Raw genomic sequence first — 26681 nt, forward strand, 5'->3', positions numbered from 1 at the left:
AAAGCCCTTCTTACATCAGCTGATATCTCAAAGTACTGTACAGAAACCCAGCCTAAAACCCCAAAACAGCAAGCAATGCAGGTGTAGAAGCACAGTGGCTAGGAAAAACTCCCTAGAAAGTTGCCTGTTGCTAGTGAAAGTCTACACAGCCCTTTGCACAGTGTTTACATTTTACTGCCCCAACATTACATCTGAAAAGGGATTAGGTTATTATTATTTTATCCTATCGATCTACACAAAACAATGGATATACAATATGTTGCCCTAACAGTTGTGCAAAGGTTGGTAGAATCTTATTCAAAATAATTCACAGCCATAATGGCTGCCAAAGGTGCTTCCACCAAGTATCAACTCTGAGGGGGTGGGGGGGGGGGGGGGGGGGGGTGAAGACAGACACAATCAAGACATCCTCATTTTGTATTTCTTAGTAATTTGGAACATTTTCAAAAACAAAATAAATAATTAACTTTGAAAATGTTCCAAGCTCAACGCTCTAACCACTAGGCTACCTGCCATTTTCGAGTCTTGCCATAGATTTTCAAGACAATTTAAGTCACATTTTTTACTAGGCCTCTCAGGAACAGTCAGTGTCATCTTGGTAAGCAACTCCAGTGTATATATCGCCTTGTGTTTTAGGTTATTGTCCTGCTGAAAGGTGAATTAATCTCCTAGTGTCTGTTGGAAAGGTTTTCCTCTAGGATTTTGCCTGTTCTTAGCTCTATTCCGTTTCTTTTTATCCTAAAGAGCTCCCTATTCCTTGCCGATGACAAGCATACCCATAACATGATGCAGCCACCACCATGCTCTCTAATCCTTAATGATGACAAGCATACCCATAACATGATGCAGCCACCACCATGCTCTCTAATCCTTAATGATGACAAGCATACCCATAACATGATGCAGACACTACCATGCTCTCTAATCCTTAATGATGACAAGCATACCCATGACATGATGCAGCTATCAGCATGCTTTCAAATATGAAGAGTGGTACTCAGTGATGTGTTGTTTTGGACTTGACCCAAACATAACACTTTGTATTCAGGACATAAAGTTAATTTCTTTGCGACATTCTTTGCAGTATTACTTTAGCACCTTATTGCAATCAGGATGCATGTTTTGGAATATTTTTATTCTCTACAGAATATTTGTATTCCTTTTTTTCACTCTGTTATTTAGGTTAGTATTGTGGAGTAATTACAATGTTGTTGATCCTTCCTAAGTTTTCTCCTCCCACAGCCATTAAACTCTGATTTAAAGTCACCATTGGCCTCATAGTGAAATCCCTGAGCGGTTTCCTTCCTCTCCGGCAACTGAGTTAGGAAGGACGCCTGCATCTTTGTAGTGACTGGGTGTATAGATACAGTATCCAAAGACTAATTAATAACACCATTCTCAAAGGGATATTCATTGTCTGCTTTTCTTTTTTACCCATCTACCAATAGGTGCCCTTCTATGAAAACTATTGGAAAACCTCCCTGGTCTGCTCACTGCTGAACCAAAGGACCTTACAAATAAATGTGTGGGGTACAGAGATGGGGTAGCAATTTAAAAATCATGTTAAACACTATTATTGCTCACAGAGTGAGTCCATGCACCTTATTATGTGACTTCTTCAGCAACTTTTTAGGTTTGCGTTAACAAATGGGTTGAATACTTATTGACTCAAGACATTTCAGCCTTTTCATTTTTTAAATTAATTTGTAAACACTTCTAAAAACATAATTTCACTTTGACATTATGGGGTATTGTGAGTAAATCAATGACATCAAATCTCAATTTAATCGCTCAGGGCTCCAGCTGTGCATTTGGTTTCGCTAACTTACTAGCTAAGTGACTCGATGTCAACATCAAGCTTCTTGGTTACAGCAGAGATATTCAACTCCCATTTCTGGATCAAGATCCCTACTGCCAAAATGTATTTTGTTGCGTAAAACATTTTCTAAAGTTTGGAGAGAAAAAAAAATAACGGCCCTTGTGTGCACTGCCGGTAATACCGTATACCCCGGGTTGGTACAGGAACGGTGTGATCATCTGGACAACAACCAATCCTAGAGGCTTCTAATCGAGACTGTAGAGTTGGGGGTGCATCCACATAACACCCTTTTCCCCATAGGACTCTGGTCAAAAGTAGTGCACTTATATAGGATAATAGTGTGCCGTTTTGGGACATCAACCTTTTTGTTACTTGTGTGGCTCAGTTGGTAGAGCGTGGTGTTTGCAACGCCAGGGTTGTGGGTTCGATTCCCACGGGGGACCAGTACGGAGAAAAAAAAATGTATGAAATGTATGCATTCACTACTGTAAGTCGCTCTGGATAAGAGCGTCTGCTAAATGACTAAAATGTAAAATGTTACAGTACTACAGTAAAGGGGGATATATCTACAAATGGATGTACAGTAAAGTACTGAAGATATCAGTGACAGTGAATTGATGCTTGTGGTGCTTCAATAGAACGAGTGACTACGGATGCCTGTTTCTGAACATGGTTACTTCATCATCCTCACTCATGTATGGATATGTGTGTCTATATGTAATTATACATGAAATACATTGTTAAGTGTTACTGACACACGGTCTCTGTCTTTCTTTTCTGTCTGTCTGTGTCTCACATTCTCTTTTTCTCTCTCTATCTCTGTCTCTCTCTCGCTATCTCTCTCTCTCTGTCTCTCTCTCTCTCTGTCCCTCTGTCTCTGTCTCTCTCTCTGTCTCTTTCTCTCTGTCTCTCTCTCACTCTCTCTGTCTCTCTCTCGCTATCTCTCTCTCTCTGTCTCTCCCTGTATGTCTCTCTCTGTCTCTCTCTCACTATCTCTCTCTGTCTCTCTCTCTGTCCCTCTGTCTCTGTCTCTCTCTCTGTCTCTTTCTTTCTGTCTATCTCTGTCTCTCTCTCTCTCTCTGTCTCTCTCTCACTATCTCTCTCTGTCTCTCTCTCTGTCCCTCTGTCTCTGTCTCTCTCTCTGTCTCTTTCTTTCTGTCTATCTCTGTCTCTCTCTCTTTCTGTCCCTCTCTCTCTCTGTCCCTATCTCTCTCTCTGTCTCTCTCTCTCTGTCCCTCTCTCTCTCTGTCTCTCTCTCTCTGTCTCTCTCTGTCTCTCTCTGTCCCTATCTCTCTCTCTGTCTCTCTCTCTGTCTCTCTCTCTGTCTCTCTCTCTGTCTCTCTCTCTGTCTCTCTCTGTCTCTCTCTCTCTCTCTCTCTCTCTCTGTCTCTCTGTCTCTCTGTCTCTCTGTCTCTCTCTCTCTGTCTCTCTCTCTCTGTCCCTCTCTCTCTCTCTCTCTGTCTCTCTCTCTCTGTCTCTCTCTCTCTCTCGTCTCTCTGTCTCTCTCTCTCTCTCTCTCTGTCTCTCTCTCTCTGTCTCTCTCTCTCTCTCTCTCTCTCTCTCTCTCTCTCTCTCTGTCACTCTCTCTCGCTCTTTAGGTCAGACGGAAACTTCAACAAAGACAGGTCGGTAATGTTTCATGTTTCACAAATGTTTGGGTTTTTCAGAAACCTCTTTATTCCCTCCCCATTGTCATGAAGCACTGACATAGTCCAGTGAGACAAGGCAACACAATAGGAAGGGCTGGCTACCTTCATCACTGAGACATACATGTGGATCACCTGGGAATCTCTGAAACGTAAAACTTTAATGTAGCCTACTTGAGTCTGCAGGTGAATATCTGGGCTTGTTGGTGGTGTTCTGCTAGCTAGCTTGTCTCTGTTTTAGCTTGTCTCTGCGTTAGCTTGTCTCTGCGTTAGCTTGTCTCTGCGTTAGCTTGTCTCTGCTTTAGCTTTTCTCTGCGTTAGCTTGTCTCTGCGTTAGCTTGTCTCTGCGTTAGCTTGTCTCTGCTTTAGCTTGTCTCTGTTTTAGCTTGTCTCTGTTTTAGCTTTTGTCTGCGTTAGCTTTTGTCTGCGTTAGCTTGTCTCTGCGTTAGCTTGTCTCTACGTTAGCTTGTCTCTGCGTTAGCTTGTCTCTGCGTTAGCTTGTCTCTGTTTTAGCTTGTCTCTGTTTTAGCTTGTCTCTGTTTTAGCTTGTCTCTGCGTTAGCTTGTCTCTGCGTTAGCTTGTCTCTGTTTTAGCTTGTCTCTGTGTTAGCTTCTCTGCGTTAGCTTGTCTCTGTTTTAGCTTGTCTCTGTGTTAGATTGTCTCTGCGTTAGCTTGTCTCTGCGTTAGCTTGTCTCTGCATTAGCTTGTCTCTGTTTTAGCTTTTCTCAGTTTTAGCTTGTCTCTGTGTTAGCTTCTCTGCGTTAGCTTGTCTCTGTTTTAGCTTGTCTCTGTGTTAGATTGTCTCTGCGTTAGCTTGTCTCTGCGTTAGCTTGTCTCTGCATTAGCTTGTCTCTGTTTTAGCTTTTCTCAGTTTTAGCTTGTCTCTGTGTTAGCTTGTCTCTGTGTTAGCTTGTCTCTGCATTAGCTTGTCTCTGCGTTAGCTTGTCTGCATTAGCTTGTCTCTGTTTTAGCTTGTCCCTGCGTTAGCTTGTCTCTGTTTTAGCTTGTCCCTGTGTTAGCTTCTCTGCGTTAGCTTGTCTCTGCGTTCGCTTGTCTCTGTTTTAGCTTGTCTCTGTTTTAGCTTGTCTCTGTTTTAGCTTGTCTCTGCGTTAGCTTGTCTCTGCGTTAGCTTGTCTCTGTTTTAGCTTGTCTCTGCGTTAGCTTCTCTGCGTTAGCTTGCCTCTGCATTAGCTTGTCTCTGTTTTAGCTTGTCTCTGCGTTAGCTTGTCTCTGCATTAGCTTGTCTCTGTTTTAGCTTGTCTCTGTTTTAGCTTGTCTCTGTGTTAGCTTGTCTCTGTTTTAGCTTGTCTCTGTTTTAGCTTGTCTCTGCGTTAGCTTGTCTGCATTAGCTTGTCTCCGGTTTAGCTTGTCTCCGCGTTAGCTTGTCTCTGCGTTAGTTTGTCTCTGCGTTAGCTTGTCTCTGTTTTAGCTTGTCTCTGTTTTAGTTTGTCTCTGTTTTAGCTTGTCTCTGTTTTAGCTTGTCTCTGCGTTAGCTTGTCTCTGCGTTAGCTTGTCTCTGTTTTAGCTTGTCTCTGCATTAGCTTGTCTCTGCGTTAGCTTGTCTCTGTTTTAGCTTGTCTCTGCGTTAGCTTGTCTCTGCGTTAGCTTGTCTCTGCATTAGCTTGTCTCTGCTTTAGCTTGTCTCTGCGTTAGCTTGTCTCTGTTTTAGCTTGTCTCTGCGTTAGCTTGTCTCTGCGTTAGCTTGTCTCTGCGTTAGCTTGTCTCTGTTTTAGCTTGTCTCTGTTTTAGCTTGTCTCTGCGTTAGCTTGTCTCTGTTTTAGCTTGTCTCTGCGTTAGCTTGTCTCTGCGTTAGCTTGTCTCTGCTTTAGCTTGTCTCTGTTTTAGTTTGTCTCTGTTTTAGCTTGTCTCTGTTTTAGCTTGTCTCTGCGTTAGCTTGTCTCTGCGTTAGCTTGTCTCTGCGTTAGCTTTTCTCTGCTTTAGCTTGTCTCTGCGTTAGCTTGTCTCTGCGTTAGCTTGTCTCTGCGTTAGCTTGTCTCTGTTTTAGCTTGTCTCTGCGTTAGCTTGTCTCTGCGTTAGCTTTTCTCTGTTTTAGCTTGTCTCTGCGTTAGCTTGTCTCTGCGTTAGCTTGTCTCTGTTTTAGCTTGTCTCTGTTTTAGTTTGTCTCTGTTTTAGCTTGTCTCTGTTTTAGCTTGTCTCTGCGTTAGCTTGTCTCTGCGTTAGCTTGTCTCTGCGTTAGCTTGTCTCTGCGTTAGCTTGTCTCTGTTTTAGCTTGTCTCTGCGTTAGCTTGTCTCTGCGTTAGCTTGTCTCTGCATGGAGCCTCTTTATTTTTGGCAACAACATGAAAATGAGACAGGGTCAGAGAGGATAAATGCTGTGTTGTCGTGGAAACGCCTCGGATGAAGTGAATCGCCTCTGAAAACAGCTAATAGTTCACGGTACCTGCTGCCACAAGACTTGTTACACCTCAGTCTGTAGAAACTGGGATATGTTTCTCTATACATGTTATGGGTTCAGTGGTTGACTATGCTGATGGAATCCACATGTTGTTATGGGTTCAGGGGTTGACTATACTGATGGAATCCACATGTTGTTATGGGTTCAGTGGTTGACTATACTGATGGAATCCACATGTTGCTATGGGTTCAGTGGTTGACTATGCTGATGGAATCCACATGTTGTTATGGGTTCAGTGGTTGACTATGCTGATGGAATCCACATGTTGTTATGGGTTCAGTGGTTGACTATGCTGATGGAATCCACATGTTGCTATGGGTTCAGTGGTTGACTATGCTGATGGAATCCACATGTTGCTATGGGTTCAGTGGTTGACTATGCTGATGGAATCCACATGTTGTTATGGGTTCAGTGGTTGACTATGCTGATGGAATCCACATGTTGCTATGGGTTCAGTGGTTGACTATGCTGATGGAATCCACATGTTGCTATGGGTTCAGTGGTTGACTATACTGATGGAATCCACATGTTGCTATGGGTTCAGTGGTTGACTATACTGATGGAATCCACATGTTGCTATGGGTTCAGTGGTTGACTATACTGATGGAATCCACAGGCCTACATTTTGTAGATATTCTATGAAGTTTATTGAACTAATGCATTTGATGTACCTGCAGTGTACCCAACACGCTCTCACAGTCTCCAACGTTTGTCCATAAATGTCCAATTTCTAAGGTTAAGTTTAAGCATACATTCCTAATGCTTAAGGTAAGGGTTAAGGTTTAGGATAGGGTTATGAATGGTTAAGGTAAGGGTTAAGGTCTGGGATAGGGTTATGAATGGTTAAGGTAAGGGTTAAGGTCTGGGATAGGGTTATGAATGGTTAAGGTCTGGGATAGGGTTATGAATGGTTAAGGTTTGGGATAGGGTTATGAATGGTTAAGGTAAGGGTTAAGGTGGTTAAGGTAAGGGTTAAGGTCTGGGCTAGGGTTATGAATGGTTAAGGTAACGGTTAAGGTTTGGGATAGGGTTATGAATGGTTAAGGTAAGGGTTAAGGTCTAAGATAGGGTTATGAATGGTTAAGGTCTGGGATAGGGTTATGAATGGTTTAGGTAAGGGTTAAGGTCTGGGAAAGGTTTATGAATGGTTAAGGTAAGGGTTAAGGTCTGGGATAGGGTTATGAATGGTTAAGGTCTGGGTTAAGGTTTGGGATAGGGTTATGAATGGTTAAGGTCTGGGATAGGGTTATGAATGGTTAAGGTTTGGGATAGGGTTATGAATGGTTAAGGTCTGGGATAGGGTTATGAATGGTTAAGGTTTGGGATAGGGTTATGAATGGTTAAGGTTTGGGATAGGGTTATGAATGGTTAGGTAAGGGTTAAGGTTTGGGATAGGGTTATGAATGGTTAAGGTCTGGGATAGGGTTATGAATGGTTAAGGTTTGGGATAGGGTTATGAATGGTTAAGGTTTGGGATAGGGTTATGAATGGTTAGGTAAGGGTTAAGGTCTGGGATAGGGTTATGAATGGTTAAGGTAAGGGTTAAGGTCTAAGATAGGGTTATGAATGGTTAAGGTCTGGGATAGGGTTATGAATGGTTAAGGTTTGGGATAGGGTTATGAATGGTTAAGGTAAGGGTTAAGGTTTGGGATAGGGTTATGAATGGTTAAGGTAAGGGTTAAGGTTTGGGATAGGGTTATGAATGGTTAAGGTCTGTGTTAAGGTTTGGGATAGGGTTATGAATGGTTAAGGTTTGGGATATGGTTATGAATGGTTAAGGTAAGGGTTAAGGTTTGGGATAGGTTTATGAATGGTTAAAGTCTGGGATAGGGTTATGAATGGTTAAGGTCTGGGATAGGGTTATGAATGGTTAAGGTCTGGGATAGGGTTATGAATGGTTAAGTTCTGGGATAGGGTTATGAATGGTTAAGGTAAGGGTTAGGGTTTGGAATAGGGTTGTGAATGGTTAAGGTAAGGGTTAAGGTTTGGGATAGGGTTATGAATGGTTAAGGTCTGGGTTAAGGTCTGGGATAGGGTTATGAATGGTTAAGTTCTGGGATAGGGTTATGAATGGTTAAGGTTTGGGATAGGGTTATGAATGGTTAAGGTTTGGGATAGGGTTATGAATGGTTAAGGTTTGGGATAGGGTTATGAATGGTTAAGGTCTGGGATAGGGTTAAGGTTTGGGATAGGGTTATGAATGGTTAAGGTTTGGGATAGGGTTATGAATGGTTAAGGTCTGGGATAGGGTTATGAATGGTTAAGGTTTGGGATAGGGTTATGAATGGTTAAGGTTTGGGATAGGGTTATGAATGGTTAAGGTCTGGGTTAAGGTTTGGGATAGGGTTATGAATGGTTAAGGTCTGGGATAGGGTTATGAATGGTTAAGGTTTGGGATAGGGTTATGAATGGTTAAGGTTTGGGATAGGGTTATGAATGGTTAAGGTCTGGGTTAAGGTTTGGGATAGGGTTATGAATGGTTAAGGTCTGGGTTAAGGTTTGGGATAGGGTTATGAATGGTTAAGGTCTGGGTTAAGGTTTGGGATAGGGTTATAAATGGTTTGGCTCGATTGATTAACCCCTCTGGTTTCCTTTTTTAGGGCAATGTGAACATAAAGCTCCCCAGGTTCGCTTGTCATTATTCCAGCACCACACACTAGACTACTGCTCTACTGTTTCCCCTGTTATAACCCCTCACACTAGACTACTGTTATAACCCCTCACACTAGACTACTGCTCTACTGTTTCCCCTGTTATAACCCCTCACACTAGACTACTGCTCTACTGTTTCCCCTGTTATAACCCCTCACACTAGACTACTGCTCTACTGTTTCCCCTGTTATAACCCCTCACACTAGACTACTGTTATAACCCCTCACACTAGACTACTGCTCTACTGTTTCCCCTGTTATAACCCCTCACACTAGACTACTGCTCTACTGTTTCCCCTGTTATTACCCCTCACACTAGACTACTGCTCTACTGTTTCCCCTGTTATAACCCCTCACACTAGACTACTGCTCTACTGTTTCCCCTGTTATAACCCCTCACACTAGACTACTGTTATAACCCCTCACACTAGACTACTGCTCTACTGTTTCCCCTGTTATAACCCCTCACACTAGACTACTGCTCTACTGTTTCCCCTGTTATAACCCCTCACACTAGACTACTGCTCTACTGTTTCCCCTGTTATAACCCCTCACACTAGACTACTGTCATAACCCCTCACACTAGACTACTGTTATAACCCCTCACACTAGACTACTGTTATAACCCCTCACACTAGACTACTGTTATAACCCCTCACACTAGACTACTGTTATAACCCCTCACACTAGACTACTGTTATAACCCCTCACACTAGACTACTGATATAACCCCTCACACTAGACTACTGTTATAAACCCTCACACTAGACTACTGTTATAACCCCTCACACTAGACTACTGATATAACCCCTCACACTAGACTACTGTTATAACCCCTCACACTAGACTACTGTTATAACCCCTCACACTAGACTACTGTTATAACTCCTCACACTAGACTACTGTTATAACCCCTCACACTAGACTACTGTTATAACCCCTCACACTAGACTACTGTTATAACCCCTCACACTAGACTACTGATATAACCCCTCACACTAGACTACTGATATAACCCCTCACACTAGACTACTGTTATAACCCCTCACACTAGACTACTGACATAACCCCTCACACTAGACTACTGTTATAACCCCTCACACTAGACTACTGTTATAACCCCTCACACTAGACTACTGTTATAACCCCTCACACTAGACTACTGATATAACCCCTCACACTAGACTACTGTTATAACCCCTCACACTAGACTACTGTTATAACCCCTCACACTAGACTACTGTTATAACCCCTCACACTAGACTACTGATATAACCCCTCACACTAGACTACTGCCATAACCCCTCATTCTAATATATCTACAGCTGTACATATCATTCTAGTATATATACTGCTGTACATATCAATATCATATATATACTTCTGTACATATCAATATAATATATATTCTGCTGTACATATCACTATAATATATATACCGCTGTACATATCAATATAATATATATACTGCTGTACATATCAATATAATATATATTCTGCTGTACATATCAATATAATATATATATACTGCTGTACATATCACTATAATATATATATACTGCTGTACATATCACTATAATTTATATACTGCTGTACATATCAATATAATATATCTACCGCTGTACATATCAATATAATTTATATACCGCTGTACATATCATTCTTAGTATATGTTATTTTTGGGTTGTTAATTGGATTACTGTTGCAGTTCTATCTTCCTCCCTACTGTACCATACCGTAGCTGCAGGACGTACAGTAGGATAGCAGTGATATAGTATCCTGTCTGTTCCTCCCTACTGTACCATACCGTAGCTGCAGGACGTACAGTAGGATAGCAGTTATATAGTATCCTGTCTGTTCCTCCCTACTGTACCATACCGTAGCTGCAGGACTTACAGTAGGATAGCAGTGATATAGTGTCCTGTCTGTTCCTCCCTACTGTACCATACCGTAGCTGCAGGACTTACAGTAGGATAGCAGTTATATAGTGTCCTGTCTGTTCCTCCCTACTGTACCATACCGTAGCTGCAGGACGTACAGTAGGATAGCAGTGATATAGTGTCCTGTCTGTTCCTCCCTACTGTACCATACCGTAGCTGCAGGACTTACAGTAGGATAGCAGTTATATAGTGTCCTGTCTCTTCCTCGCTACTGTACCATACCGTAGCTGCAGGACTTACAGTAGGATAGCAGTGATATAGTGTCCTGTCTGTTCCTCCCTACTGTACCATACCGTAGCTGCAGGACTTACAGTAGGATAGCAGTGATATAGTGTCCTGTCTCTTCCTCGCTACTGTACCATACCGTAGCTGCAGGACTTACAGTAGGATAGCAGTGATATAGTGTCCTGTCTGTTCCTCACTACTGTACCATACCGTAGCTGCAGGACTTACAGTAGGATAGCAGTGATATAGTGTCCTGTCTGTTCCTCACTACTGTACCATACCGTAGCTGCAGGACTTACAGTAGGATAGCAGTGATATAGTGTCCTGTCTCTTCCTCGCTACTGTACCATACCGTAGCTGCAGGACGTACAGTAGGATAGCAGTTATATAGTGTCCTGTCTCTTCAGTGTGTGTGTGTCTTATGTGATATTAATAGTAGTATGATAAATGACCTCCCTGGGTGGAGTAGGCTGCTATCACAACCACTGGGTCCACACTACTGGTGTGTGTGTGTGTGTGTGTGTGTGTGTGTGTGTGTGTGTGTGTGTGTGTGTGTGTGTGTGTGTGTGTGTGTGTGTGTGTGTGTGTGTGGCAGAGAGAGAGAGAGAGAGAGGGAGAAAGTACAAGCATGAGTGTAAAGGTGTGTAAGGACCAGCATGGTGAAAAAGAACATTCAATCAGCTGTGAGCAACTGTTTGTGTGCAACAGTATTGCTTCCGCCTCACATCAGCTACGTGTGTGTGTGTGTGTGTGTGTGTGTGTGTGTGTGTGTGTGTGTGTGTGTGTGTGTGTGTGTGTGCTGAGCTCCATGCTAGATCTATTTAAAACCCAACACATGCCAGCTAAACACCCCATGCCTCTGTTACTGTGGCAACTAACTACTTTCTTCGTTTGCTAGCGTTTGCTCTGTTTAGCTCATGCATCGGGAATTCACCTTAGTTACAGAAATTACTGCGTTCGTGAAAAGACTATCCTTTGTTTATTGGTCATCAGTAGGAATCAAGACTATTTGTAACCACATTTACTTTGAGGACAATCGGTTTTATGTAAATAAACTGGACACGATGGTGTTAGTAAAATAAAGATGATTAAAGAGCATTATGGGTACTGTTACAGAGTATTATGGGTACTGTTCAGAGTATTATGGGTACTGTTACAGAGTATTATGGGTACTGTTCAGAGTATTATGGGTACTGTTCAGAGTATTATGGGTACTGTTACAGAGCATTATGGGTACTGTTCAGAGTATTATGGGTACTGTTACAGAGCATTATGGGTACTGTTACAGAGCATTATGGGTACTGGTCAGAGTATTATGGGTACTGTTACAGAGTATTATGGGTACTGTTACAGAGCATTATGGGTACTGTTCAGAGTATTATGGGTACTGTTACAGAGCATTATGGGTACTGTTACATAGCATTATGGGTACTGTAACAGAGCATTATGGGTAGCATTATGGGTACTGTAACAGAGTATTATGGGTACTGTAACAGAGCATTATGGGTAGCATTATGGGTACTGTAACAGAGTATTATGGGTACTGTAACAGAGCATTATGGGTAGCATTATGGGTACTGTAACAGAGTATTATGGGTACTGTAACAGAGCATTATGGGTAGCATTATGGTACTGTAACAGAGTATTATGGGTACTGTAACAGAGTATTATGGGTACTGTAACAGAGCATTATGGGTAGCATTATGGGTACTGTAACAGAGTATTATGGGTACTGTAACAGAGCATTATGGGTAGCATTATGGGTACTGTAACAGAGTATTATGGGTACTGTAACAGAGCATTATGGGTAGCATTATGGTACTGTAACAGAGTATTATGGGTACTGTAACAGAGTATTATGGGTACTGTTACAAAGTATTATGGGTACTGTTACAGAGCATTATGGGTACTGTTACAGAGCATTATGGGTAGCATTATGGGTACTGTTACAGAGCATTATGGGTACTGTTACAGAGCAATATGGGTCCTTTTACAGAGCATTATGGATACTGTTACAGAGCATTATGGGTACTGTTACAGAGCATTATGTGTACTGTTACAGATCGTTATGGTTACTGTTACAGAGCAATATGGGTACTGTTACAGAGCATTATGGGTACTGTTACAGAGCATTATGGGTACTGTTACAGAGCATTATGGGTACTGTAGTATAGGGATGAATATTTTCCCAAAAATCAACCAAGTATTTATCCCGAAAGTCCCGGGAAATACCATAAAAATCGGAAGTACCCATTTAAAGTATTTAAAACCAAGATAGGGTCACTCAGTGTTCTCCTAAGATAAGATTGTTGCTACGCCACTATGTAAAGATTAGGTAACACTTTACCTGACACCCAGCGCCATAACACACTATGACACAGTCATAACCTGTCATAATATGGCCATAACACACTATGACACAGTCATAACCTGTCATAATATGGCCATAACACACTATGACACAGTCATAACCTGTCATAATATGGCCATAACACACTATGACACATTCATAACCTGTCATAATATGGCCATAACACACTATGACACAGTCATAACCTGTCATAATATGGCCATAACGGCTGAAAAACTTGGCATAACCTGTCATAATATGGCCATAACACTGTCATGACACATATATTTACACATGCTGTATTGGATTATTTTATGGCTGGTTATGACACCTACATAAGAGTGTCATAACACACATTTATTCAAATGAGTTTCTTCCCTGCCCGAGAAGTTTCCTTACATACATAATAATGTTCTCTGGAGTGATGAATCACGCTTCATTATCTTGCAATCATCTTACAATGACATTCTAGACGATTATTTCCTTCCAACTTTGTGGCAACAAAGGCCCTTTCCTGTTTCAGCATGACAATGCCCCCGTGCACAAAGCGAGGTCCATACAGAAATGGTTTGTCGAGATCGGTGTGGAAGAACTTGACTGGCCTGCACAGAGCCCTGACATCAACCCCCTTTATCGAACACCTTTGGGATGAATTGGAATGCCGACAGCGAGTCAGGCCTAATCGCCCAATATTAGTGCCCAACCTCATTTAATGCTGTTGTGGTTGATTGGAAGCAATTCCCCGCAGAAATGTTCCAACATCTAGTGGAAAGATTGAATGCTGTTATAGCAGCAAAGGGGGGGACCAACTCTATTTTAATGCCCATGATTTTGTAACCATCTAGTAACTATCTGGATCTCACCGTGATACAGTCTACTGCTCAATGGGGAGAGCTTGCACTGTAACACAACAACACAGGGCACAGTGTGTCCTTCGCTCCCGAGTCCCGCTTGATGAGCACCGCTGTACCTGCAGTAACTTAGAGGGAAGTAGCTAGGTGACAGGCAGTAGCTAGAGAGTATTAGTTCAGGGTGACAGGCAGTAGCTAGAGAGTATTAGTTCAGGGTGACAGGCAGTAGCTAGATAGAATTAGGCCAGGGTGACAGGCAGTAGCTAGAGAGTAGCAGGTCAGGGTGACAGGCAGTAGCTAGAGAGTAGCAGGTCAGGGTGACAGGCAGTAGCTAGAGAGTATTAGTTCAGGGTGACAGGCAGTAGCTAGATAGAATTAGGCCAGGGTGACAGGCAGTAGCTAGAGAGTAGCAGGTCAGGGTGACAGGCAGTAGCTAGAGAGTAGCAGGTCAGGGTGACAGGCAGTAGCTAGAGAGTATCAGGCCAGGGTGACAGGCAGTAGTTAGATAGTATTAGGCCAGGGTGACAGGCAGTAGCTAGAGAGTATCAGGCCAGGGTGACAGGCAGTAGCTAGATAGTATTAGGCCAGGGTGACAGGCAGTAGCTAGAGAGTATCAGGTCAGGGTGACAGGCAGTAGCTAGAGAGTATCAGGCCAGGGTGACAGGCAGTAGCTAGAGAGTATCAGGCCAGGGTGACAGGCAGTAGCTAGAGAGTATCAGGCCAGGGTGACAGGCAGTAGCTAGATAGTAGCAGGTCAGGGTGACAGGCAGTAGCTAGATAGTATTAGGCCAGGGTGACAGGCAGTAGCTAGAGAGTATCAGGCCAGGGTGACAGGCAGTAGCTAGATAGTATTAGGCCAGGGTGACAGGCAGTAGCTAGAGAGTATCAGGTCAGGGTGACAGGCAGTAGCTAGATAGTAGCAGGCCAGGGTGACAGGCAGTAGCTAGAGAGTATCAGGCCAGGGTGACAAGCGGTAGCTAGATAGTATCAGGCCAGGATGACAGGCAGTAGCTAGATAGTATCAGGCCAGGGTGACAGGCAGTAGCTAGATAGTATCAGGCCAGGATGACAGGCAGTAGCTAGAGAGTAGCAGGCCAGGGTGACAGGCAGTAGCCAGATAGTATTAGGCCAGGGTGACAGGCAGTAGCTAGAGAGTATCAGGCCAGGGTGACAGGCAGTAGCTAGATAGTATTAGGCCAGGGTGACAGGCAGTAGCTAGATAGTATTAGGCCAGGGTGACAGGCAGTAGCTAGATAGTAGCAGGCCAGGGCCACAGGCAGTAGCTAGATAGTAGCAGGCCAGGGCCACAGGCAGTAGCTAGAGAGTATCAGGCCAGGGTGACAGGCAGTAGCTAGATAGTATCAGGCCAGGGTGACAGGCAGTAGCTAGAGAGTATCAGGCCAGGGTGACAGGCAGTAGCTAGAGAGTATCAGGCCAGGGTGACAGGCAGTAGCTAGATAGTAGCAGGTCAGGGTGACAGGCAGTAGCTAGATAGTATCAGGCCAGGGTGACAGGCAGTAGCTAGATAGTATCAGGCCAGGGTGACAGGCAGTAGCTAGATAGTATCAGGCCAGGGTGACAGGCAGTAGCTAGATAGTATTAGGCCAGGGTGACAGGCAGTAGCTAGATAGTATTAGGCCAGGGTGACAGGCAGTAGCTAGAGAGTATTAGGCCAGGGTGACAGGCAGTAGCTAGATAGTATTAGGCCAGGGTGACAGGTAGTAGCTAGATAGTATCAGGCCAGGGTGACAGGCAGCTAAAGCACATTTGTTGCTTTACTAGTCCGATAAATATTGAATGATTCTGAACACTCCCATGTCCCAACTTCGGCAGACAAGTTTCAAGCCATAAGCATTAACTAGCTAGCTGTGGATGCAGAGGATCTTAAAACGGCTGACTCTCTCTACTGCAGTCCCGTTGATGTGGATCGGGGCGTGTTCCCTCCTCTGCTTCCTGAAGTCAACAATCAACTCCTTTGTGTTGCTGACGTTGATGGAGAGGTTGTTGACCTGACCTGGCCTGGCGTGGCTTGGCGTGGTGTGGCGTGGCCTGGCGTGGCTTGGCGTGGCCTGGCGTGGCTTGGCGTGGCCTGGCGTGGCGTGGCCTGGAGTGGCTTGGCGTGGCCTGGCGTGGCCTGGCGTGGCGTGGCGTGGCGTGGTGTGGTGTGGTGTGGCTTGGCGTGGCCTGGCGTGGCCTGGCGTGGCGTGGCCTGGCGTGGCGTGGCGTGGCCTGGCGTGGCGTGGCCTGGCGTGGCTTGGCGTGGCCTGGCGTGGCGTGGCCTGGCTTGGCGTGGCGTGGCTTGGCTTGGCGTGGCGTGGCCTGGCGTGGCATGGCATCGCGTGGCCTGGCGTGGCGTGGCTTGGCGTGGCCTGGCGTGGTGTGGCTTGGCCTGGCCTGGCGTGGCGTGGTGTGGCCTGGCGTGGCTTGGCCTGGCGTGGCGTGCCGTGGCGTGGCGTGGCCTGGCGTGGCTTGGCCTGGCGTGGCTTGACCTGGCGTGGCTTGGCCTGGCGTGGCTTGGCCTGGCGTGGCCTGGCGTGGCCTGGCCTGGCGTGGTATTGTGTGGCGTTGTGTATTGTGTGGCGTGGTGTTGTTGGGTGCCTGACATTTTTATGAACAGAACACAACTATTTTCCGTAGGTTTTGCTACAATAAATTATATTGAAAACGTTTTTTTTAATGACTATATTACTAATCTACCCCCTTCACCTGAAAATCCCACCCCAATAATTAATTGACAGGTCTGAAACCCAACCAACTAAGCCAGTGATTCTCAAGCATCCCGCCCCTTCCCTGAAAACACCACCCATAGTGATTGATTGACAGCTCTGAAACCCTACCAACTCTGTGACTCTCACAAATATCCTGCTTCTGCCCTGACAATCCAACCCACAGTGATTGATTGACGGACCTAACTGTTAAGAATGTGGCCAGAATAACACCAACATGATGAAATGAAAAGAACAATGGGAGGAGTCAGGATTTACATTAGAATAATGACATCATAATAATGTAGATTTACATCAGAATAGTGACATCATCATAATGTAGATTTACATCAGAATAATGACATCATCATAATGTAGATTCACATTAGAATAATGACATCATAATAATGTAGATTTACATTAGAATAATGACATCATCATAATGTAGATTTACATTAGAATAATGACATCATAATAATGTAGATTGACATTAGAATAATGACATCATCATAATGTAATTGTGTTATGGTTCATAAAACTACACATTGAGGAAATAAAGGGGTTTTAAAGCAACATTTTAGAGTGGTCTAAACCATTCATCTAGAGGGGACGGGGGGGAGGGAAGCAACATTTTAGAGTGGTCAAAACCATTCATCTAGAGGGGATGGGGGGAGGGAAGCAACATTTTAGAGTGGTCAAAACCATTCATCTAGAGACGACGGGGGGGGGGGAAGGAAGCAACATTTTAGAGTGGTCAAAACCATTAATCTAGAGGGGATGGGGGGAGGGAAGCAACATTTTAGAGTGGTCTAAACCATTCATCTAGAGGGGATGGTGGGAGGGAAGCAACATTTTAGAGTGGTCTAAACCATTCATCTAGAGGGGACGGGGGGGAGGGAAGCAACATTTTAGAGTGGTCAAAACCATTCATCTAGAGGGGATGGGGGAGGGAAGCAACATTTTAGAGTGGTCTAAACCATTCATCTAGAGACGACGGGGGGAGGGAAGCAACATTTTAGAGTGGTCAAAACCATTCATCTAGAGACGACGGGGGGGAGGGAAGCAACATTTTAGAGTGGTCAAAACCATTCATCTAGAGGCGACGGGGGGAGGGAAGCAACATTTTAGAGTGGTCAAAACCATTCATCTAGAGGGGACGGGGGGGGAGGGAAGCAACATTTTAGAGTGGTCAAAACCATTCATCTAGAGACGACGGGGGGGGGAGGGAAGCAACATTTTAGAGTGGTCAAAACCATTCATCTAGAGGGGACAGGGGGAGGGAAGCAACATTTTAGAGTGGTCAAAACCATTCATCTAGAGACGAAGGGGGGAGGGAAGCAACATTTTAGAGTGGTCAAAACCATTCATCTAGAGACGACGGGGGGGAAGGAAGCAACATTTTAGAGTGGTCAAAACCATTCATCTAGAGGCGACGGGGGGAGGGAAGCAACATTTTAGAGTGGTCAAAACCATTCATCTAGAGACGACGGGGGGAGGGAAGCAACATTTTAGAGTGGTCAAAACCATTCATCTAGAGATGACGGGGGGAGGGAAGCAACATTTTAGAGTGGTCAAAACCATTCATCTAGAGACGACGGGGGGAGGGAAGCAACATTTTAGAGTGGTCTAAACCATTCATCTAGAGGGGACGGGGGGGAGGGAAGCAACATTTTAGAGTGGTCAAAACCATTCATCTAGAGACGACGGGGGGGAAGGAAGCAACATTTTAGAGTGGTCAAAACCATTCATCTAGAGGCGACGGGGGGAGGGAAGCAACATTTTATAGGTGTCAAAACCATTCATCTAGAGACGACGGGGTGAGGGAAGCAACACTTTAGAGTGGTCAAAACCATTCATCTAGAGGGGACGGGGGGGGGAGGGAAGCAACATTTTAGAGTGGTCAAAACCATTCATCTAGAGACGACGGGGGGGAGGGAAGCAACATTTTAGAGTGGTCAAAACTATTCATCCAGAGGCGACGGGGATGGTTGCAAAATGCAATCTGTAAATTTGTATGTAATATATAAAATAGATATATCTGTTTTTAATACAGACTAGCTCAAAACATTACTAGTAATTGAAAATGACAAATTACCCAATGGATCATTTAATAATTTTCTGGTAAAAAAAAAAGTGGTGTGGGATTATTTAAAATACTCTTTGAAGAGGTTGGGTTTCAGATGTTCTCGGAAGATGGGCAGGGACTCTACTGCTGTTCTAGCTTCAGGGAGTTAGATGGTTCCACAATTGGAGTGCCAGGACACAGAAGATCTTGGACTGGGCTGAGCGGCGGGAGTTTCCCTCCGATAAGAATTGGAGTGACAAGAGACGTAGTACTCGGGTTGGGGTGTAGGGTTTGAGCAGAGCCTGAAGGTAGGGAGATGACAAGTGCCTGGATTAGAACCTGTGCTGCTTCCTGTGTGAGGATAGGGTCGTACTCTAATGTACTAATGGGTGTTATAGAGCATGAACCCTGTAGGAGCGAGTCACTGCTTCAATGTTTGCAGAGAACGACAGGGTGTTGTCCAGGTTCACGCCAAGGTTCTTTGCGCTCTGGAAGGGGGACACCGTGGAGATATCAACCTTCATGGAGAGGTCTTGGAGAGGGTAAGCCTTCCCCGGTAGGCAGAGCAGCTCGAGGTTGAGCTTGAGGTGGTGGGCCGACAAACAAGCTGAGATATCTGCCAGGCACACAGAGATGCTTGTTTTGCTACCTGGATGTCAGAAGGGGGAAAGGAGAAAAGTAGTTGAGTAGGAGAGACCATGTGAGGATAGGACGAAGCTGAGTGACTTGGTGTATAGAGAGAATAGGAGAGGGCCTAGAACCGAGCCCTGGGGGACACTAGTAGTGTGAGTACGTGGTGCAGACACAAATCCTCTCCACGACACCTGATAGATGCGACCTGCCAGGTGGGATGCAATCCAAGAGTGTGCATAGCCTTAGCCAACCCAGCCCTGAGAGCCAGGAGAGGAGGATCTGATCGTTCAAGGTGTCGAATGCAGTGGATAGATCTAGGAGGATGAGACCTGAGGGAGTGAGGGAGGGAGGGAGGGAGGGAGGGAGAGAGAGAGAGAGAGAGAGAGAGGGAGAGAGAGAGAGAGAGAGAGAGAGAGAGAGCGAGAGCGAGCTTTGGCAGCTCGGCGAGCATCCGTGACACAGACAAGAACAGTCTCGGTTGAGTGACCCTCCTTGAAGCCTGACTGGTTAAGGGTCCAGAAGATGGTTCTGAGAGAGATAACGAGAGATTGGTCAGAGAGACCGAAGTGTTTTGGAAAGATAATAAAGAAGGGATACAGGTCTGTAGTTTTTGACGTCAGCGGAGTCGAGTGTTGGTTTCTTGAGGAGGGGAGCGACTCTGGCCATTTTGAAGTCAGAGGGATCCAGGGGTCAGGGATGAGTTGAGGGACATCAGGAATGGTAGGTCTCCAGAGATGGTCTGGAGGAGGGGAAGAGGGGATGGGGTCAAGCGGCCAGACCTCACTAGTCACAGGATTTCATCTGGAGAGAAAGGGGAGAAAGAGGTCAAGGCGTAGGGTAGTTCTGTGTGAGTGAGACCAGTGGACTCAATAGGCTGAGTGAATGAGGAGCGGAGCAGATGGCGTCAACCTTCTTCTCAAAGTGGTTGACAATATCGTCCGCAGAGAGGCAGGGGGTGAAAGTGTGGGGGATTAAGGAGGGTGGAAAAAGAGGGTTAGAAGCAGAAGCTTGAAAATTTAGAGTGGTAGAAAGTGGCTTTCACAGCGGATACAGAGGAAGAGAAGGAAGAGTAAAGGATGGTAGGTTCTCCGGAACTTTAGTTTTTCCTCAGCTGCCCACAGCCCTTTTAGCTCGCAATGAGTCACTCAGCCACGGAGCACAAGGGGAGGGTTACCTCATCACATGACCATGACCGACTCATGTCCGCTACATGTCCGCCCCTTTGACCTCCTCCCCATATTGGGCAGTATTGTAACACGTAGGATGTGAACTCGGGTTTCCCACGGGAGAAACAAACATCTTAGACCATTTAGACCATTTAGACCAACAGGAAACTCCTTTTAGACCAACAGGAAACAACCTTTTAGACCAACAGGAAACAACCTTTTAGACCAACAGGAAACTCCTTTTAGACCAACAGGAAACAACCTTTTAGGCCAACAGGAAACTCCTTTTAGACCAACAGGAAACTCCTTTTAGACCAACAGGAAACTCCTTTTAGACCAAGAGGAAACAACCTTTTAGACCAACAGGAAACTCCTTTTAGACCAACAGGAAACAACCTTTTAGGCCAACAGGAAACTCCTTTTAGACCAAGAGGAAACAACCTTTAGGCCAACAGGAAACTCCTTTTCGACCAACAGGAAACTCCTTTTAGACCAACAGGAAACTCCTTTTAGGCCAACAGGAAACTCCTTTGAGACCAACAGGAAACTCCTTTTAGACCAAGAGGAAACACCCTGCGCTAACACCCTGCGCTAACACCCTGCGCCAACACCTTGCGCTAACACTCTGCGCTAACACCCTGCGCTAACACCCTGCGCTAACACCCTGCGCTAACACCCTGCGCCAACACCCTGCGCCAACACCCTGCGCCAACACCCTGCGCTAACACCCTGCGCTAACACCCTGCGCCAACACCTTGCGCTAACACTCTGCCCTAATACTGGCATAAGAATTGCAATATAGACCATCCTCCTTGCCTTTCCCACCCATAGCTTGGCAGGTTGAAAGCAGCAGACTGAAAGCAGGCAGGTTGAAAGCAGCAGGCTGAAAGCAGCAGACTGAAAGCAGGCAGGTTGAAAGCAGCAGGCTGAAAGCAGCAGGTTGAAAGCAGCAGGTTGAAAGCAGCAGGTTGAAAGCAGCAGGTTGAAAGCAGTAGGCTGAAAGCAGGTAGGCTGAAAGCAGCAGGCTGAAAGCAGCAGGTTGAAAGCAGCAGGCTGAAAGCAGCAGGTTGAAAGCAGCAGGCTGAAAGCAGCAGGTTGAAAGCAGCAGGCTGAAAGCAGGTAGGCTGAAAGCAGCAGGTTGAAAGCAGCAGGCTGAAAGCAGGTAGGCTGAAAGCAGCAGGCTGAAAGCAGCAGGCTGAAAGCAGCAGGCTGAAAGCAGCAGGCTGAAAGCAGCAGGTTGAAAGCAGCAGGTTGAAAGCAGTAGGTTGAAAGCAGCAGGTTGAAAGCAGCAGGCTGAAAGCAGTAGGTTGAAAGCAGCAGGCTGAAAGCAGGTAGGCTGAAAGCCTCCCAGAAATAGACAGCATACTTATATCATCCCTCTATCTGTCTCTCTCTCCTTTGCTCTCTCTCTGTCTTTTTCTCTCTCCCTCCCCCTCTCTCTCTCTCTCTCTGTGGGCTCAGTAGAAGAATGGTTGCTGTGGGAACACGGTGAGTTATCACAAGTGCTTACGTGAAGAACCGTGTGGGCGAGATGGGAAGAGAGAGGAGGTAGAGAGGAGAGAGAGAGAGAGAGAGAGAGAGAGGGGAAAGAGAGGAAGGAGAGAGGAAAGAGAGAGAGACAGAGAGAGCGAGAGAGAGAGAGACCGAGAGCGTCAGGAAGAGAGAGAGAGAGAGAGAACGGGAGATAGAGAGAGAGAGTCAGGGAGAGAGAGAAAGATAGAGAGAGAGATAGAGAGACCGAGAGCGTCAGGAAGAGAGCGAGATAGAGAGACAGAGAGAGAGAGAGAGAGAGAACGGGAAATAGAGAGAGAGAGAGTGATGTGTGAGAATCATTGAAGCTGCAGAGAGAGAGAAATATGAGATATCTCCCAACATGATGATCCCACTAATCTGTACCCACATACTGAGCTGCTATCTACTACACTACTCTCTCTGGGAAGACTGGCAGAGAGACATGAGAGAGAGAGAGAGAGCTATGAGAGGGAGAAGGAGAGAGAGAGAGATGGAGAGATGAGAGGGTGAAGGAGAGAGATATGAGAGGGTGAAGGAGAGAGATATGAGTGGGTGAAGGAGAGAGAGATGAGAGGGTGAAGGAGAGAGAGAGATGTGAAGGAGAGAGAGATGAAAGGATGAAGGAGGGAGAGAGAGATATGAGATGATGAAGGAGAGAGAGAGTGAGAGATGAAAGGATGAAGGAAGGAGAGAGAGAGTGTGCAAAGCTGTCATCAAGGCCAAGGGTGGCAATTTGACGAATCTCAAATATAAAATATATTTTGATTTGTTTAACACTTTTTTGGTTACTACATGATTCCATATTGTGTTATTTCATAGTTTTGACGTCTTCACTATTATTCGACAATGTAGAAAATAGTAAAATTAAGAAAAACCCTTGAATGAGTCGGTGTTTTAAACACTTTAGACAGGTATTGTATAATTATATACTGTATTAGTCCTGTGTTTTTTTTGGGAGAGCAAAACAACAATAACTATAGCAGGTATTGAACCCTGGCCAATTAATTAATTACGGGCCAATGAATTACTAGTCAGATGCACTAACCTCAACCTTAGTGCATTTTGAAACATCTAAATGTCTTATGTAACAGTGCGATTGAACAGCCTTGGAGAATCTTCCACATCCTGCGAAGAGATTACATCATAACCCTCGCGGCTACCAAATATGGCCGACCACCTCGATTCGGCCTTATGTTGCAATATTTGTAAAAAAAATATTATTTTTTTTTACATTAGATAAAAAAAGTAGAAACTTGATAAACTTGTAACCATATTTTTTTTATTTTTTTAGAAAATGTCCCTTGAATATTTTGGTACACCTAGTGGACAGCTCTAACACCCATTCAGTATAGTTCACACCCTCTTAAACCTTAACCCCAACCCATCTCTTTAAGGATTCACACTTGAGGCCATGTGCTAAATGGAGTGAGTACAGTAGTGTAGTAAACAACCAAAGATTACAAGACTAAAAGTGGTGAAAGTAGTAGCCTACAATAAGGATCCTAATCTTTGGTGCGGGTCATGACCTTTGGTGCGGGTTATGACCTTTGGTGCGGGTTATGACCTTTGGTGCGGGTCATGACCTTTGGTGCGGGTTATGACCTTTGGTGCGGGTTATGACCTTTGGTGCGGGTCATGACCTTTGGTGCGGGTTATGACCTTTGGTGCGGGTCATGACCTTTGGTGCGGGTTATGACCTTTGGTGCGGGTCATGACCTTTGGTAAGGGTCATGTTGTTCTTTACATTAACGCCTCTGGTAAACACACACTATATCAAATATAATAAACATTTATTTGTCAAATGCGCAGGATACAGAAGGTGTAAACGGTACAATTAAATGGTTACTTGCATATTTGCATAGTAACAATATCAAAAATAGAAAGTGGCCAGATAAAAAATGTGTTATAATTGCAAGATGATGGCCCCCCCAGACACACCTGGCTAAGTGGATGGGTCTCTATTATCTAGACATGTTGATGTAATACTATAGATGGCTGTAATCACATCTAGCTAAGTGGATGGGTCTCTATTATCTAGACATGTTGATGTAATACTATAGATGGCTGTAATCACATCTAGCTAAGTGGATGGGTCTCTATTATCTAGACATGTTGATGTAATACTATAGATGGCTGTAATCACATCTAGCTAAGTGGATGGGTCTCTATTATCTAGACATGTTGATGTAATACTATAGATGGCTGTAACCACATCTAGCTAAGTGGATGGGTCTCTATTATCTAGACATGTTCATGATATACAATGGCATAATCACCCCTAGACACGCCTGGCTAACTTGATGGGTCAGGTAAGCATCTGGCGAAATGGAGTCTTTTGTTTAGACATGTAGCTAGCTAGCTAAACAATTAACCATAATCCCAACTCATACAGTACAAACGGATTGTCATAGCTAGCCACCGTGCATTAAATACTGTAGTATGAATTTTGCAGGTAGCTAAATCTAACCAACTAGGTTCAACATTAGCTAGCTAGCTAACGGTAGGCTATAACTAGGCTATAATTAAAATAGATTTCTGAGATACAAATAATATTACTACACAGATCATACACGTAACGTTAGCTAGCGAGCCAGCAAGCTTACATTCATTAGCTAGCGAGCTAACAGTACCCTTTAACTTGAAATGAAAATGACTTTCTGACAATATTAGAAATGTATATCTGAAAATGTTGCTAGACTCTTCGTCCGTAAACATGGATGAACGGTTCACGGTAGACTGGAATCCCAATAACTACGTAAAATATGGCATGTGTCGTTTCCATTTTGTTTGTAGCTATTTGGCCCGTTGAGTCAAGTCACTCCGGTTCACACCGTGTGCAGAAAGTGGTCCATCAACGTTTTCCCCACTGATCTTTTGTCGATAATGTCTTCTAGATTCAGGGCAGCGAAGTTGTTGAGAGTAGTAGCAACACTTTTTCAGATCTCCATGGTGTTATATCTTTTAAAAAAATAAAAGAAAGCCGCGGTAGCAAGGATTATCTACACATACTGAGCAGCTCATGTTATAGACAGAAACATGCTACATGGCAGACCAATCAGAACTCATCTCTTGGCATGTCCAGCCCATTCATTATCTCAGCCAATCATGGGCTAGCGGGAAGGTTCCTGGCTTTTTCCATAGCTAAACCAACTTGGCTCGTAATTTAACAATTTTATTTGTATTTACAGATTGCATACAAGTTTTGTTATTAATGCACATGAATGTTAGCATTTCTGCCAAAAAAATATATCCATTTTGATAAAAAAAACGAAGATATGTTCAAATGCCTCTCCTGGGATTTAGTGACTATGCCTAGCTTCCTGAAACTGGTCACAAATTACCCCTGGCTTGCGCGAGAAGGCAGATTGAGTCTCTGCCACTGGCGGTACCAGCTTCTGGCAGGGCTTGTTGAGTTGACTACTTGTGCAATAAGACAAAGCGCCTCATTGCTGGTTGATGAATTTGACAATGAATGTACTAGGAAAATATGTTTTTCCTCTACCAGAGGACTGGATGAATGTTCAAGATTACTGATATATGAAACATGAAAACAGGTCATAATAAAAAATAATCATCATTAAATTCATTCGGGAATAATCTGTTAAAATACTTTGTCAGTCCTTTCTCTTGCGTTCGTAGTGTGGAAAAAGGCAGAAAAAAAGCGAGTGTGGGAGTTTTCCTATGAGGGTGGAGAGGGGGGATGGGGGGGTGTACGCAGGGAGAAAACCAATCTTCAGAAATGTAATTTGTGGTTTTATGCTTCCGTCTATTAGACATATTTTTGCAGTACCTTAAACAATGTGTTGATCAGACCATCAACACATTTCTATAGCCAAGTTCACTGAATAAGTTTATAGCGATCATTACTGAAGTAGTACTCAGAATTGCAAAATATAAAATATTTGATAGTTCATTTTATCACTTTACAACCATAAAATAACATTTTACAGCATAGCAATGAATAATGCAACTGACGGTCCATGATCGTAAAAAACACCATACATTTAAGTATAAAAAAAACACTTTCTGAAGATGGGTAACATTATCTGACAGAGGAACATCCCCCTTTAAAGTGCCAATCTGCAGTTGAAAAAAATAACAAAGTGGACTCCCGCCACTGTTTTGGTAAAAAGCTGTGATAGGGCTGGAGAAATGTAACCACTAAAATGGATAGACAGAGTTATGGATGCAAGGACTGTGTTACGCTCGTCGTAAGGATGGGACCAAAATGCAGCAGGAATGTGTATACTCATCTTTTATTGAGAAGGAACGTGAACACAAAACAAAATAACAAACAATGACGACGAAGACAGTCCTGTCAGGCTAAACGCTAAACATGGAACAACTACCCACAAAAAAAACATGAAAAAACACCCCTACTAAATAGGACCTTCAATTAGAGGCAATGAGAAACAGCTGCCTCCAATTGAAGGTCAAACCAATAAACTAAGCATAGAAATAGATAAACTAGACAGACATAGAAATAGACTAACATAGAACATTGCCCAACAAACCCCGAAACACATTAAACAAACACCCCTCTGCCACGTCCTGACCAAACTACAATAACAAATAACCTCTTTACTGGTCAGGACGTGACAGACTGACCATCTATGGTATAAAAATGTAGTTCTAACCATTTTTTTTAAGACTTTACAGTGTTTGTTTACATTCACTTTGTTTACAAACATTGGAGTAAAAC

General features: G+C 44.1%; 1 protein-coding gene across 1 annotated transcript in view; it reads left to right on the forward strand.

Annotated features, from left to right (window-relative positions):
* Positions 1-26681, forward strand: part of LOC115168787 (putative uncharacterized protein DDB_G0290521) — a 75957-nt gene that overhangs the window by 23801 nt on the left and 25475 nt on the right. Inside the window, exon 3 of the mRNA XM_029724342.1 lies at positions 3418-3444. Within this exon, the coding sequence (XP_029580202.1) occupies positions 3418-3444 (27 nt within the window). The remainder of the gene's footprint in view (positions 1-3417; positions 3445-26681) is intronic.

The sequence above is a fragment of the Salmo trutta genome, chromosome 30 (assembly GCF_901001165.1).
Source record: "Salmo trutta chromosome 30, fSalTru1.1, whole genome shotgun sequence".
NCBI lineage: Eukaryota > Metazoa > Chordata > Actinopteri > Salmoniformes > Salmonidae > Salmo > Salmo trutta.